The following is a 16,871-nucleotide window of genomic DNA, read 5'->3' as shown; positions in this document are numbered from 1 at the left end:
GGGCAACTTAAATGGACAACTTAAAGCATCGGGTTGCCTTAAACAGTTGTGTACAAGCAGGAACATTGCCTGCATGTGTCTTTGTTTACAGGGGAAAAGGTTTACAATCGGAGTTCGAGGTTTAAAGATGGACGAACTGATATTTTGAGCACCTCCACTCCAGACCGATCGGAACTTACACTTATGGATTTCGCTTTATTTCCGTATTTAAAGTCGAGAGTGATTGAGCAAAGCTTTTTTAACTTTAATGATCTATCACATGCCACAACAGTCACTATATAAAAACTTAGTATTATTTTGTTTTTTTATTTAAATAGGTTAAATGACATGAAAAGTTTAAAATCTTATGATTATTGACATACATGTAGTCATTTTCAATTGATATTCATTAAAGTTGGTATGGGACACTTCCATGTTGTGTCATATTGTTAATCAATAAAAAAAAGAAACAAAAAAAACAAAAACAAAAAACAATAAAATGAAGTGTAATGATACAAGTAGTTGCTTTCCCAATATGGTCACATAATAACTTAGCTCAGTGGGTTATACTGTTTACTACAAATCTGTAAGTCAAGAGTTCAAATTCCATTCAGGTTTTCACATTTTTTTACCCCTCCAAATATTTTCAAATCTATTTCTGGTTAAATAATGTAAAATTTGAAAAATGTAAACCGCTGAAAGTATTTTCATTATAATGCACTTTAATTTACATAAATATCGACAAATGCCCCACACCACCTTATTAAAACATACCTCCTCCTAGAACGTACACAGTGATTTTTTTTCCGAAAATTACATGTACTCTGTCCGTGAGCTTTTTTAACAACCCTTGAATATTAGTGGTAAAAAGAGACTTACCTTGAGTACAAAAGTATCCTCTCCATCCACGTTGACAGCCTCCATGACAATACCCGCTTAACCGATCACAACTTCCAGAAACATTGCAGTTTGTGCTACATCGGCTACAGCTGGTACCATAGTATCCATGTTGACACTCTAGAATGCATGACAAATTGAAGTAAACATTAGATATTTTTTACCAAATGATTTTGTTTTTGAACTCTATACAAAAGTATATTATCAGAAAAAATAGTATCCGCTATACATTTTTAAATGTAAATAACTCATATCGTGTATAAAGATTATAATGTGCAAATATGTGTAATATATATACACTAGTTATTAGATCATCCTTCAAGTAACATATTTCAAATTCATCAAAATAAAGATATGGGTTTTTAAGTTAATGTATGTACGCATAAACTTAAAGATCGGTGAACAACCTGTTCATAAATATTTGCACAGTTGAACAGTATTTTGTAAATATAAAGACTGCATTTTGCCCGATCACTCAACCTTTCTCCAACCGATAATCACATGGTTAATTCGTTTTTATTATAAAATGTTTAAATATATCAAAAAACTCTTCATAGTGTGTAAGTGTATGGTTAAAATTTAAAATTGAAAAAAAATTACCTTTCAAACAAAGTTCTTGTAACGTTGTCTCTTAGACATATAAGAATTGTTGAAAAACAATTTCCAAAAATTATTCATTTTTTTTACTTTGTCGTGTAATTCTTTTGCATTTTGTATGCACAGATAATTACTAACCATTACACGTGTCTCCTGCCCATCCTGACATACATCCGCCATTACATCTCCCTGTTACATGGTCACAGTTAAAGCGATTAAAGCAATGCTTACTACAATGGCTTAAACAATTGTAACCATAGTACCCTGGGAAACATTCTAGAATAAAAAATAAATGAACATAAATGAACTAATGCAAACATTTGAAATCTTAAGATAGAATGGAATTTGGTGAAGATAGAATGGAATTTGGTGAACACCCCACCATTGAATGGGTATTGTATTAGTGAAAATTGCACAAGTAAAGTCTACGGTACAAAAGCATAGTTAAAAAGGTTCATGGCTCCGCATGCCAGTGTTATATGCGATAATTAGATTTCAAACGCTGTGAATGAGAGCACATATATGTTTTAATTGGGAAAGCGAGCCACATATACTTATTGGTTTAATAATAAAATGCAGTGATCTCTTTTTTATGAATATGCGATAAAAATTGTCTACATTATTGTTTGTAATATAAATCTCATATAATGCATGGTGGCCTATAACATAGGATAAATCAAAATCCATTATATTGCTTATCTTACCATGTTATGGTTTATTTTTATAGTACGGGGATAAATAAGTCAATTACCCATATTCGCAGCTTGTATTCCTTCTTATACTAAGCCAACTATTTAGTTTCCTAGCTGTTTATACAAAAAAAAAAATACACCCGAGGGTTGTCAAAAAAGTTTACGGACAAGCAGACTGTTCGCATAATATCAGCGGAACTTTTTTTTAGATTTAAATTTGAAATATTTTTTAAGATATATGTAAAGATTTGGTTTTACCAAATGTACCAAAACATATACGGATTATTTATTCTGATAAGCTTCAATGAGCCTGTCCGTTTTTCTATTTTTTGTACGCATTTTTTTCTTCTTAAAAATGTACCATTCAAGCGCATACAACATGCACTGTTTTATATGACGTCGTGTTAACTTTTGAATGTGTGTTTGTAAGAGTTTCAATTGAATTGAATGGTTAATGACCATTTAAATGCTGAATGTGGACGACCAACGCTTGAAAATCTGGTCCAAAACGTAAATATCAATGAACAACTTAAAGCATCGGGCTGCCCTAAACTGTTGTGTACAAGCAGGAACATTGCCTACATGTGTCTTTGTTAACCGGGAAAGGGTTTACAATCGGAGTTCGAGGTTTAAAGATGGACGGACTGATATTTTGAGCACCTCCACTCCAGACCGATCGGAACTTGCTCTTATGGATTTCGCTTTATTTCCTTATTTAAAGTCGAGAGTGATTGAGCAATTTTTTAAACATTAATGATCTATCACATGCCACAAAAGACACTATATAAAAATTTGGTATTATATTTTTTTTTATATAAATGGGTTAAATGATATGAAAAGTGTGTTGAAAAGATAAGTGTTCTCTGAAAAAAGTGAAAATTTGCCTTACAGTTGTTTAACGTCACGTGACTTCGTGGAATATGAAATGGTGCTGCGTTAATCTAAATCAGGCGAAGTAAAAATTTGCTCTATACTTTGAAACTAAGATGTAATAATTATTGACAAACTCATTTTCAATTGATATTCATCAAAGTTGGTATGGGGCACTTCCATGTTGTGTCATATTGTTAATCAATAAAAGAAAACAAAAACAAAAAACAACAAAATGAAGTGTAATGATACAAGTAGTTGCTTTCCCAATATTGTCACATAATAGCTTAGCACAGTGGGTTATAATGTTTACTACAAATCTGTAAGTCATGAGTTGAAATCCCGTTAAGGTTTTTTTTTTTTACAATTTTTACCTCTCCAAATATTTTCAAATCTATTTCTGGTTAAATAATGTAAAATTTGAAAAATGTAAACTGCTGAAAGTATTTTCATTATAATGCACTTTAATTTACATTAATATCGACAAATGCCCCATACCACCTTAATAATAATACGTCCTCCTAGAAAGTACACAGTGATTTTATTTCCATTAATTACTCTGTCCATGAGCTTTTTTAACAACCCTTGAATATTAGTGGTAAAAAGAGACAAAAGAGACTTACCTTGAGTACAAAAGTATCCTCTCCATCCACGTTGACAGCCTCCATGACACTGCCCGCTTGACCGATCACAACTTCCAGAAACATTGCAGTTTGTGCTACATCGGCTACAGCTGGTACCATAGTATCCATGTTGACACTCTAGAATGCATGACAAATTGAAGTAAACATTAGATATTTTTTACCAAATGATTTTGTTTTTGAACTCTATACAAAAGTATATTATCAGAAAAAATAGTATCCGCTATACATTTTTAAATGTAAATAACTCATATCGTGTATAAAGATTATGATGTGCAAATATGTGTAATATATATACACTAGTTATTAGATCATCCTTCAAGTAACATATTTCAAATTCATCAAAATAAAGATATGGGTTTTTAAGTTAATGTATGTACGCATAAACTTAAAGATCGGTGAACAACCTGTTCATAAATATTTGCACAGTTGAACAGTATTTTGTAAATATAAAGACTGCATTTTGCCCGATCACTCAACCTTTCTCCAACCGATAATCACATGGTTAATTCGTTTTTATTATAAAATGTTTAAATATATCAAAAAACTCTTCATAGTGTGTAAGTGTATGGTTAAAATTTAAAATTGAAAAAAAATTACCTTTCAAACAAAGTTCTTGTAACGTTGTCTCTTAGACATATAAGAATTGTTGAAAAACAATTTCCAAAAATTATTCATTTTTTTTACTTTGTCGTGTAATTCTTTTGCATTTTGTATGCACAGATAATTACTAACCATTACACGTGTCTCCTGCCCATCCTGACATACATCCGCCATTACATCTCCCTGTTACATGGTCACAGTTAAAGCGATTAAAGCAATGCTTACTACAATGGCTTAAACAATTGTAACCATAGTACCCTGGGAAACATTCTAGAATAAAAAATAAATGAACATAAATGAACTAATGCAAACATTTGAAATCTTAAGATAGAATGGAATTTGGTGAAGATAGAATGGAATTTGGTGAACACCCCACCATTGAATGGGTATTGTATTAGTGAAAATTGCACAAGTAAAGTCTACGGTACAAAAGCATAGTTAAAAAGGTTCATGGCTCCGCATGCCAGTGTTATATGCGATAATTAGATTTCAAACGCTGTGAATGAGAGCACATATATGTTTTAATTGGGAAAGCGAGCCACATATACTTATTGGTTTAATAATAAAATGCAGTGATCTCTTTTTTATGAATATGCGATAAAAATTGTCTACATTATTGTTTGTAATATAAATCTCATATAATGCATGGTGGCCTATAACATAGGATAAATCAAAATCCATTATATTGCTTATCTTACCATGTTATGGTTTATTTTTATAGTACGGGGATAAATAAGTCAATTACCCATATTCGCAGCTTGTATTCCTTCTTATACTAAGCCAACTATTTAGTTTCCTAGCTGTTTATACAAAAAAAAAATACACGCGAGGGTTGTCAAAAAAGTTTACGGACAAGCAGACTGTTCGCATAATATCAGCGGAACTTTTTTTTAGATTTAAATTTGAAATATTTTTTAAGATATATGTAAAGATTTGGTTTTACCAAATGTACCAAAACATATACGGATTATTTATTCTGATAAGCTTCAATGAGCCTGTCCGTTTTTCTATTTTTTGTACGCATTTTTTTCTTCTTAAAAATGTACCATTCAAGCGCATACAACATGCACTGTTTTATATGACGTCGTGTTAACTTTTGAATGTGTGTTTGTAAGAGTTTCAATTGAATTGAATGGTTAATGACCATTTAAATGCTGAATGTGGACGACCAACGCTTGAAAATCTGGTCCAAAACGTAAATATCAATGAACAACTTAAAGCATCGGGCTGCCCTAAACTGTTGTGTACAAGCAGGAACATTGCCTACATGTGTCTTTGTTAACCGGGAAAGGGTTTACAATCGGAGTTCGAGGTTTAAAGATGGACGGACTGATATTTTGAGCACCTCCACTCCAGACCGATCGGAACTTGCTCTTATGGATTTCGCTTTATTTCCTTATTTAAAGTCGAGAGTGATTGAGCAATTTTTTAAACATTAATGATCTATCACATGCCACAAAAGACACTATATAAAAATTTGGTATTATATTTTTTTTTATATAAATGGGTTAAATGATATGAAAAGTGTGTTGAAAAGATAAGTGTTCTCTGAAAAAAGTGAAAATTTGCCTTACAGTTGTTTAACGTCACGTGACTTCGTGGAATATGAAATGGTGCTGCGTTAATCTAAATCAGGCGAAGTAAAAATTTGCTCTATACTTTGAAACTAAGATGTAATGATTATTGACAAACTCATTTTCAATTGATATTCATCAAAGTTGGTATGGGGCACTTCCATGTTGTGTCATATTGTTAATCAATAAAAGAAAACAAAAACAAAAAACAACAAAATGAAGTGTAATGATACAAGTAGTTGCTTTCCCAATATTGTCACATAATAGCTTAGCACAGTGGGTTATAATGTTTACTACAAATCTGTAAGTCATGAGTTGAAATCCCGTTAAGGTTTTTTTTTTTTACAATTTTTACCTCTCCAAATATTTTCAAATCTATTTCTGGTTAAATAATGTAAAATTTGAAAAATGTAAACTGCTGAAAGTATTTTCATTATAATGCACTTTAATTTACATTAATATCGACAAATGCCCCATACCACCTTAATAATAATACGTCCTCCTAGAAAGTACACAGTGATTTTATTTCCATTAATTACTCTGTCCATGAGCTTTTTTAACAACCCTTGAATATTAGTGGTAAAAAGAGACAAAAGAGACTTACCTTGAGTACAAAAGTATCCTCTCCATCCACGTTGACAGCCTCCATGACAATACCCGCTTAACCGATCACAACTTCCAGAAACATTGCAGTTTGTGCTACATCGACTACAGCTGGTACCATAGTATCCATGTTGACACTCTAGAATGCATGACAAATTGAAGTAAACATTAGATATTTTTTACCAAATGATTTTGTTTTTGAACTCTATACAAAAGTATATTATCAGAAAAAATAGTATCCGCTATACATTTTTAAATGTAAATAACTCATATCGTATATAAAGATTATGATGTGCAAATATGTGTAATATACTAGTAATTAGATCATCCTTCAAGTAACATATTTCAAATTCATCAAAATAAAGATATGGGTTTTTTTTAAAGTTAATCTATGTACGCATAAGCTTAGAGAGAATCAGTGAACAACCTGTTCATAAATATTTGCACAGTTGAACAGTATTTTGTAAATATATGACTGCATTTTTCCCGATGACTCAACATTTCTCTAACCGATTATACATGGTTAATTCGTTTTTATTCTAAAATGTTTAAATATATCCGAAAACTCATCATAGTGTTGAGGTGTATGGTTAAAAATTAAAATTGAAAAAATATTACCTTTCAAACAAAGTTCTTGTAACGTTATTTCTTATATAAGAATTGTTGAAAAACAATTTCCAAAAATTATTCATTTTTTTTACATTGTCTGGTAATTCTTTTGCATTTTGTATACACATGTAATTACTAACCATTACACGTGTCTCCTGCCCATCCCGACACACATCCGCCATTACATTTCCCTGTTACACGGTCACAGTTGGTAGGAATCGAGCAATGCTTGCTACATTGGTTAACACAACTGTAACCATAGTGCCCTGGGAGGCATTCTAGAATAAAAATAAATGGACATAAATGAACTCATGCAAACATTTGAAATCTTATACTAGAACGGTATTTGTTGAACACCCAAGTATTGAATGAGTATTGTATTGGTGAATATACAGTACCGCTCAATCCCAATCAAACACCAGAGTAAACCCCAACTAAACCCTGGGTTTACTTTTGGGTGTTTACTAGGGGTTTACTCTGGGTTTTCTTTTTAGAAAATTTGGATCTACTCAGGGTTTACTTTGGGTTTACTTTGGGTTTACTGAGGAATTGCTTTTCGGTCAATTGATTGCACTGAAGTGTGAAGCAGACCCGTTTTCATCTTACCATCTTACTGCCTGTAATTCATAACCTTTGTATATTTCGAATACACATGTAGTGTCTGTTTCGGGTTATACTTCAAATTGGGGTTTACTCTTTGTGTCCACTCTGGGTTTACGTTGGGTTTACTTTTGGTTTACTCTGGGTCCACTCTAGTAAACCCAATGTAAACTCAGGGTTTAGTTTGGATTTACTTTCTATTAGGTTTGGTCTGATCGATACTGTAGTACAAATAAAGCCTACACATGTAGTACATAACCATAGTTAAATAAGGTTCCTGGCACCGCATGCCAGTGGTATATGGGATAATCAGATTGCACACGTTGTAAATAATAGCATATACATGTCTTAGTGGGGAAAACGATCAACATATTCTCTAAGTTAAGTAATAAATACAATGCAATTAAATCATTTTAGCTATTAGATGTTACCATAAAAAAATACCTTGTCAATTATCTCTATTCACACTTTTCAATTCTTGATACATTATGCTTACTAGTTTCATGTTTACATAGAAAAAAATACATGCGAGTGGCGAAAAAAGTTCGCGGACAAGCAGACTATTTGCCCGATACAAGGAGACCTTTTTAGATTGAAACTTGAAATATTTTTAAAAAATATTAATACTTGGCTTTGTTTTATGTACCACAAAAAATATTAAGCTTTATTTTTATCATTAAAGAATGTACCATTCACGCACATAAAAATTTACAATAGTTCATACAAGGTCCCGAATACTAGTGAAGGTAAGTTTGTGAAAGTTTTAATTGAAGTGAAGGTTTTCTTTAACATTTTATCGCCGGATATGGACGACCAACGCCTAAGGAATTTGGTCTTAAGTGTTAATCCCAATGGACACAATGGAGCATCGGGCCGTCCTTTAACTTTAATGTGCAAACAGGAACAACTCCGATGGAGACCAAACGTGTCTTTGATGCAACTTGGGATGGCCCACATGTGTCTTTGTTTATAGAAGACAGGTTTACAATAGGAGTCCGAGGTTTAAAGATGGATGAACTGATAATTTGATCACCTCCTCCCTAGACAGACCGGATTTTGCACTAATGGATCTCGTTTTATTTTCTTATTTATAGTCGAAACTGCGTAAACAAAGCTTTATGAACCTTAATGATGTACGATATGCCACAGAAGACATTATAAAAAATCCTGACAAGTAATAGTATTAAGGTGTATTTTATAAATGGGCTGAATGGCATGAAAAGTGTGTTGAACGGAAAGGTGATTACTTTGAAAAAAAAAATATAGATTTGCCTTACAGTTGTTTAACGTCACCTGACGTCGAGAAAAAATAAAATGATGCTGTGTTAATGCAATTCATCCAAAATAATATATTGGTTTTCTTTAATTATGAAATCTTTTGTTAATGAACATGAGATTTTTTTACATTATCATTCTTAATTTATACATGTAATCAATAAAACATACGTCATCCTGGAAAGTACACAGTAATTTTTCCGTAAATTACTCTGTCCGCGAACATTTCTAACAATCCTCGTATATCAGTGGTATAAAACAGACTTACGTTGATTACAAAAGTATCCTCTCCATCCATGTTGACAGCCTCCATAACACTGCCCGCTTGACCGATCACAACTTCCAGATACAATGCAGTTTGCGCTACATCGGCTACAGTTGGTACCATAGTATCCAAGTTCACACTCTAGAATGTATGACAAATTGATGTAATTATGTACACAAACTTTGTAAAAAAAAATTTGTAAAAAAAAAATGTTAATGCTATTTTTGCTAACACAATTGTTTTTTCAACATAACTTCTATACTGTCAGAAAAAAATAATATTAATTATTGCATAAATAAACGAAAATATATTTTTGGTATATAAAGATCCTAAGAGGAAAATGCCATAAATTGAAAACAATGCAGATAATCATAAATGAGAATGTATCCATGTATGATTAAGTAAATAGAAAGAAACAACAGTAACAAAAACAACACGATTAGTCTTAAATATCTACATTTATTACTATTATCTCTTTTCATAGCATTTCAATTTTATGTTATCACAGATATATCTCTCAAGTAAGCTATGTCCGTAAAACAATAGAGATAATTTATTTACGACATGTTTAAAATTATTTCTACAGTTACAAAATTACAAAACTGTTTTTTTCCCGGTCAGCCAATTTTACATTTTATTTTACATGTACCAGTTAATTGAGATGTATCTTTACATAGTATAGAATATTAAAGAGAGTAAATCATGCTCCGTTTTCTTTAGCGATGTATCATACGATTTTGATGCAAAATATCAAGACGATCGTTTTATTAATATGCAGATTTATGACATTTTGGCAATTATTTCGTTGTGTTTAATGATCTCAAAAATACATTTTTATGTGTATTATTATTTAGCTAGAATATACATGATGGTGTGCTAAAAGAATGTTTACTTTCTGCTTCTGATTTACGCTAATAATGTTGCAGAAATGTTGTCCTTTTGTATGTCGTACGTAAATGATTATTCTATTCCCTATGTGGATAAAAACTGAAAGATTTATTCAATATTTATTAAATCATGACAAACGCTATCTGAGAGATAGTATATGATTGGTTATCTAATGAGGCTTAATGGTTTTTACATGTATTATAATCTACAGCAGGAAAACTTTTTTTTAAGCGAATGTAATATATGTAATATATTTCTCTCCCAACCAAAAAAGACATCTAGCTACTAACATGGCATTATAAGTAGTTTTAAAAAATACTCAAGACTGAATAGAAAGATCTGAACAGTTATCACCACGTGACAAAAAACCTACATGTACAGCTGTCAGGGACTGAGCTGAAGGTAATGAACATTAACCTCATACGTACGATGTAGAAAATTTACGTGCGGTGTTTTTTTAATTCTTAGAAAATTTACGCGTTTGATTTTTACGGATTTATAAAACGCGTAAAAATTAGCAGCACTTTAAAATACCCGTTATACGGTAGTATATGATTGATTACACTCTATTTTTTAAACTAATAAATGAAACAAGTATTCCTTTTAAAGGAATGATCGGCAATAAAGATATATAGATAGCTAGAAAGAATCAACATGAGCTGTTTGATGTAAAACAATTAAAACGTACAGTATTTACAGAATATAGAATATTTTGAATCTGTACACCATAATTTCATCATTAAAAACCGTCAACAAATTTAATTTTGAAATAAATTTGAGGAAAGCCGTTCGTAAACTCAAAGTCTAGTTTTATATTTTTAACGTAATTATTAAATGTTAATGTAGTTTCCTCTTCTTAAGAATACTGAGTAGGGCTCTTCACGTTACACGTATACAAAGAAAGAGTTGTATTAAAATAATTTAATGCGACTGAAAAACATTGAATGCCATCATCACTTGCTATTGAGGTCGCATTATAACGTAACCTTGTTTATAAATCAAGCCGCCTTCCTAGCTACTATTATGCAACATCAGTAGATCGAGGTTAATTCATGGATCTTATGATCGAGGTCAGTTCATCGAGGTCAAATGCATTACTGAATGAATATTTCGATCGAAATTCTTACGCGCGAGACAAAATGTGCATTCTTGAATTAACAGGTCGAACTGTATTTAATGTATGTTTGCATCTCTTAAGGTTAATTAATTGAAATAAAACTGAGTAAAATTTTATATAAATACTAAACCAAAGCTTCAAGATTTTATAAGAACTACAAGCGGAATGTGTGCACACGTGGAAGCATTTGCCGGATGCCTCATATGGACACAACAGTGATCGGCCAAAGCCGATCACAAAAATTGTAAATTCAATCATATAGTTTTTAATGGGTTCATCTCGAAAAAAAGCTTGCGGTTTCTTGATAGTTTATAATAAAAACAATGTTCTATTTATAGTACTGTCCAAAATAATCTCTCAATTTAAAAAGTGCTAGGTGCAACTGCAACTGATGCAGTTCCAGCGTTAAATCTGTGCATCGATTATTCAAGTTGTAGAAATTTCGTCGAAAACTGAGTTAATTAAATTGTTGAAAAATAACTGTTTCTTCTTAAGCTACATGTACAACCTGCGCCCTGTACTTTTTATAATTTCTGGTATTCAATAAAAATAATTCAAACTTATCACTTAAACTTGACGTGGTATCGTTGATTTTTTGTGAGTTTAGACAGGTATCTATAAAGGGATATTACTATATTTTTTTGGTTGGTTCAGTTTGAACAGAATGGAGAGATGAAGTCAGCAGCAAAACAGTTAGCGGAATTGCACGGATCTAAGGTATTAGGGGCTGGTTGTCTTCTCCATATTTTTACAGACTAAATGAAGTGTCTAGATAACAGGCTTAAGACTATCGAAGAAAATTACTGGCCAGATCATCTCATGTGTTGAATAGATATGTCGACACGATATATACCATATTGAAACATACCTATATGAAATCTCTCTTACGATAGTTTAGCTGCATTTCCACTTTCGACGTCTTGCATGTCAAGCATTTCATAAAAACTTTTTGTTGACAAATCGCTTTAAGGCGAGTAAGAGTACTCTCACAGGATGAACCCCTGGCATTCAGTTACCTAAAATGTGACTTCAGTCACCTTTCCAGACCTTTCAGTTCACATTCAGTTGACTGAATGGCAGTGGTTCATCCTGTATCTGTTGACGCGGATAATAAGCAAACGACAATGCAGTTTAAAAAAAAAAATAAAGCATTTAATCACATACACTTATTTTGATTCACTTTTGTTTAAAATAACACTCAAGATGTTATTTAAAGCAATCCATCGATAAATTTCAACAGCAATTATTTAACTAAATCGAAAAAAAAATCATGAAAAATGAATAGAACTAACTTCAAAAAAGGTGATACGATAATCATGAGCTATGTTGGAAGCCTTAACTTAGCTGGTTTTTTTTTACTATGGGGCAATGGTATATCAGAATATGAATTCAACGTTAGAATGTTTCCTGCTGTACTTTAACTTATGAATATTTTCAACAGATTTACACAAGTATAGCAATTCAAAAATGACAACTAAAATTAAACTTTAATCGTATGATTAATTTTAATTTCGTTAGATCATCTATTCAGTGTCATATGTAAAATAATGTTTTGATATGTCCTTTGACGTTGGCTCCTGCGATTAGAAGTCTTTAAGTTTTTTTTCTGAAGTATTTTCTAACTTTTACACACATTGCTTAACCAAATCTAAAATGAAATGTTGCACTCTATATGCTAGGGTGTATTCAATATGACCTTTATGCACTGAAATTGCAAACCGCACATAAATCACGTTTCCTTTTTATCTTTTTTTATCGAAAAAAACCATGGTATCAAATACAAATTTACATAATTTAAAGTTTATTAAACTTAAATCATCATTTAAAAATTCAATTGTCTTCACCTAATTCATGTATAGACCTTTCTGCACTTAAACAAACACTATTTTATTCATAAAAGATTCAAAATGCAATAAAATCATTAAGAGTCTTAAACTTTTTCTCAAATTATGACAACCTTGTCAAAAGAAACCTAAAAGTTCAGAAAAAAAACCAAAAATATGGGTCTGTGATGTAAAATTTGAGATATGGCGTGAAATAAGCTATTTTTTGGGAAAATTGGAGTTCATTTTTTAAATGAAATATCAGTTAAATATGTCAATATATGTCGATAGAAATATTGAAATATTGTTAAAATATGTTTTTTGAAACAACACGAAGATATCCCAATGCAAAAAATATCTGTAAATTTGGTCTGCACTGAAAATAGGACGGCTTAAATTACAGTACTCTGAAAAAACTGAGTTACAAAAAATGTTCATTTTCTTCTTGAAAAACCTTCAGCCACAAAATATATTCCCTTACTAAACTCCGTTAAAATGGAATTTTCCTTAACTATCTTATTCAATTTAGTTATTTGGCATTGTTTGAAGACAATTTACAAGTAGAATTCATATGTTACACAGAATTTGCAGACTTAAGGTGACCCAAAATGGCTATCCAAAATCAGAAGAACGAACCCCTTTAAGAGTTTGGTGGTGCGTTATTTTAAATATTTCGGCAAAATGCTTGCATTGGTGTATCCTATATATTTTAAAATTGTGTGAAACGTCTAGAACAGTATTAGATGTTTACTTTGTCAGGTAAATCTTTTGCAATTTGTATGCAGAGATAATTACTTACCATCACACGTGTCTCCTGCCCATCCTGACATACATCCGCCATTACATCTCCCTGTTACACGGTCACAGTTGAAGGACATCGAGCAATGCTCGCTACATTGGTTATCACAATTGTAACCGTAGTACCCTGAGGAGCATTCTAGAATGAATAATAAACTAACTTATGCAAACAATTGAAATCAAATGATAGAGTGGTATTTAGTAAACTTTCCAGTATCATTCTGAATATAGAACATGTATATATAAAGGCCAAGGTAAAAAAGAAAGCATTGTAATACAAACTGCATGTCAGAATAATGCAACAAAATCAGATTCCACACGTTATTAATGAGAGCACAAATCGTAAAAGAAAAACAAAACAAGATATTGTTTTGTATTATTGAGTAAATAAATAAAATTTTGTTTTATTTTGAAAATATAATCAGAAATCATGATTTATTTTTGTTCAAGAAGAACGGATTAATTGATTTAAATGATGATCACTCATTGTATCTAAATCAAATTTGTTGTTGTAGATTTTGATTTTATAATAACATACTGAGATACATGTATAATCATATTGTTTTAATGAGGTTTGCATCTGAAATACAAGTAATGCCAATCACACAAAAACAGTTTTCATGTATAGTTTTGGACTTCAATTGTTCAATATTTTTTGGATGACCCATGCCAAAAGTAATTTTTCTCTTGGAGTCGAAAACTAAAACGGTATTTTTATATTGAAAATTTATCCACAATTTGACTTGGAATACAGCATTATTGTAAATAATAGCATTTATGTAAATTGTGATATGTTATGTTTATGGTAGTACCAAAAATAGTAGTCTAGTCATAATATAATTGTAATTCTAATTTTTGAGTACTTTTGAGTATTTAGCTGATCTTCCTTTTTGTCTACATTAGCCAATCAGAGTGCGGCATTTAGTCGCGCGATGTTTTGACTACGTCACTTTAACTGTCAGCTGTCAACAAGTTTGTAAATACTCGCAGTCAAGTTTTTGTTTGACTGCGAAATGCGAAATGCCTTTAAGTATTAGTGCCTATCAATTATTCGTGTCAAGGTTTCAAAAAATAATACAATTTCCTGTTATTATTAATGCAGTGGAATCAAACACAGAACTAATCTAGAGTCAAGCTCGTTGCAGAGCAACAAGTAGATCCTCCGTTGCAGCTTTGAGTCAAAAGAAGATTGTTAACTTGATTATAGTTATATAGAGCTAAAAGAAATGAAAGGATGAAAGACATGAATCATTCCTTCATAGAAAGAGACAAACATTTTATATCAGTCAAGGACAAAAACATGGTTCCTCGTTTTATTGCATTTGACGCTTAGCCATACGTCATTGTGATCTTGTACTTTTCAATCAATAATTTATTTAAGGTGTAACATTGAAAAGCGTGTTGTGTAAGCGTTTGCGAAAAACTATATCGTGTAAGTTCACAACACATTTTTCTCGTGAAACTCGAACCATACTGTACAAAAAAGACAACATAAAATTCGAACAAATAAGTATATGTTACACGTGTATCTTTTATCTTGACTTTTTAAATATAGAAAAAGTTTAAAATCACAGCGTATTCATAAACTACAAATACTCTCTGTATGAAGCATGATCTATGGTTTTGCTAGGTACACCGCGTAAATGTGGCAAATATTTATTGTAAAAATGGTGTTATGATATTGAGCGCATACTGTTTACATACTGATAAGTTACCACATAAAAGTTGAGAAAGTTAAATATTATACTTAAAGGTTACATGTATATTCTGTTCAAATTGCTCATTTAAAAGTTAATTTCTGTCTATATTTGGAAATTATGGTCACCAATAACTGTCACAATCCTGTATGATTATTTTTCATTATTGTCATTTAAGATTGAATTGTAATAGTGTGTTTCCTTATTTTCAGTTTTCTTACCATTTGGGCACGTTTTTAATTAATAGAATATCAGTTTTACTAACTCCCTGTTCATCATACTGTTTCGCTACCTTTGGTTATAGTAGCAGTATAAGCATCTCAGGATTAAAGAGTGCATAGATAGCAACACAACAGTTCCCTAGTCTCTTAGTTTCTTAGAAAACATCATATTTTTAACACAGTCAAAAAAGTCCATTTTTTTTATATCTAATCCGTGTAAAATACTTTGAAAAATAATTTTTGAAAATACAAACCGTATTGGCAATGCAGCCCGTGATATCCTGGGGGGCATTGAAGACAGTCACCTGTATATGCGTTACAATTTCCATTCAGACAGTTTGTCGGGCACGCATACTGACAACCATCACCATAGTTCCCGCGACATCCTATTAAAATTAAATTGTCAACGAAAAATATACCACTTAATACAAAAAGTAACTTCAAACTTAGAACAAAATATAGTATTGTGTGTATACTTACCATATACTTCTAACTCACATAGTTCATTGTAGGCAAACTGTGACAGATAGCTAGGATTATTATTTCGACTACGTTCATTAAAGTAAATGACGAAACGTCCGGACATAGAACAGTTGACTCTCTGATCAACTGATGGATTGCCTCTAGTTTGGTCCTTATAACAAAGATGTGCTTGATTTTTTGATGTTGTATCAGAAATGTAGAGAGAAAAACCTGCCATTCTGTTGACGAATGAGCCTGGATCTAAATTATATAGAATATAAGGTATTAATTATTTAAAGCACTGAAACTCCATGTCATGAGTAAAGATTCGTTACATGTTCCACATTAAGTATAAAATAACAACACGGGACATTCCTAATACTCTTTTGATTGAAACAAATATATAGCACAGTTTTCTAATAAGTATATGAAATTGCATATGAAAATAGATATATCAATTGTCCTAACATTTATATGTAATTTTATATAAATTAAATTATTACAAAATTAAATTATGTCACTTATTCCCCTTGGCAGTTTTTGGCGCTAAATTTACGTTTATGTGCGAACATAATCGAGTTTCGAGTCTAAAGAAGAAATAAGGGTTAAAGGTCTAGATATCCCCCCCCCCCATTCAATGAATAATTCATTTATTTATCA

At 31.4% G+C, this 16,871-nt stretch overlaps 1 protein-coding gene across 1 annotated transcript in view; it reads right to left on the bottom strand.

Moving 5' to 3' along the window:
* The window catches only part of LOC105345976 (uncharacterized), a 50,754-nt gene that overhangs the window by 18,695 nt on the left and 15,188 nt on the right, over positions 1 to 16,871 (bottom strand). Inside the window, exons 4-13 of the mRNA XM_066066094.1 lie at positions 16,230 to 16,472; positions 16,004 to 16,135; positions 13,833 to 13,970; positions 9,209 to 9,346; positions 7,206 to 7,343; positions 6,458 to 6,595; positions 4,412 to 4,549; positions 3,659 to 3,796; positions 1,612 to 1,749; positions 859 to 996 (exon numbers count right to left, since the gene is read on the bottom strand). Of these exons, the coding sequence (XP_065922166.1) occupies positions 859 to 996; positions 1,612 to 1,749; positions 3,659 to 3,796; positions 4,412 to 4,549; positions 6,458 to 6,595; positions 7,206 to 7,343; positions 9,209 to 9,346; positions 13,833 to 13,970; positions 16,004 to 16,135; positions 16,230 to 16,472 (1,479 nt within the window). The remainder of the gene's footprint in view (positions 1 to 858; positions 997 to 1,611; positions 1,750 to 3,658; positions 3,797 to 4,411; positions 4,550 to 6,457; positions 6,596 to 7,205; positions 7,344 to 9,208; positions 9,347 to 13,832; positions 13,971 to 16,003; positions 16,136 to 16,229; positions 16,473 to 16,871) is intronic.

Source organism: Magallana gigas, chromosome 1 (genome assembly GCF_963853765.1).
Source record: "Magallana gigas chromosome 1, xbMagGiga1.1, whole genome shotgun sequence".
Lineage (NCBI taxonomy): Eukaryota > Metazoa > Mollusca > Bivalvia > Ostreida > Ostreidae > Magallana > Magallana gigas.
This window is presented reverse-complemented; position numbering and strand designations above follow the sequence as displayed.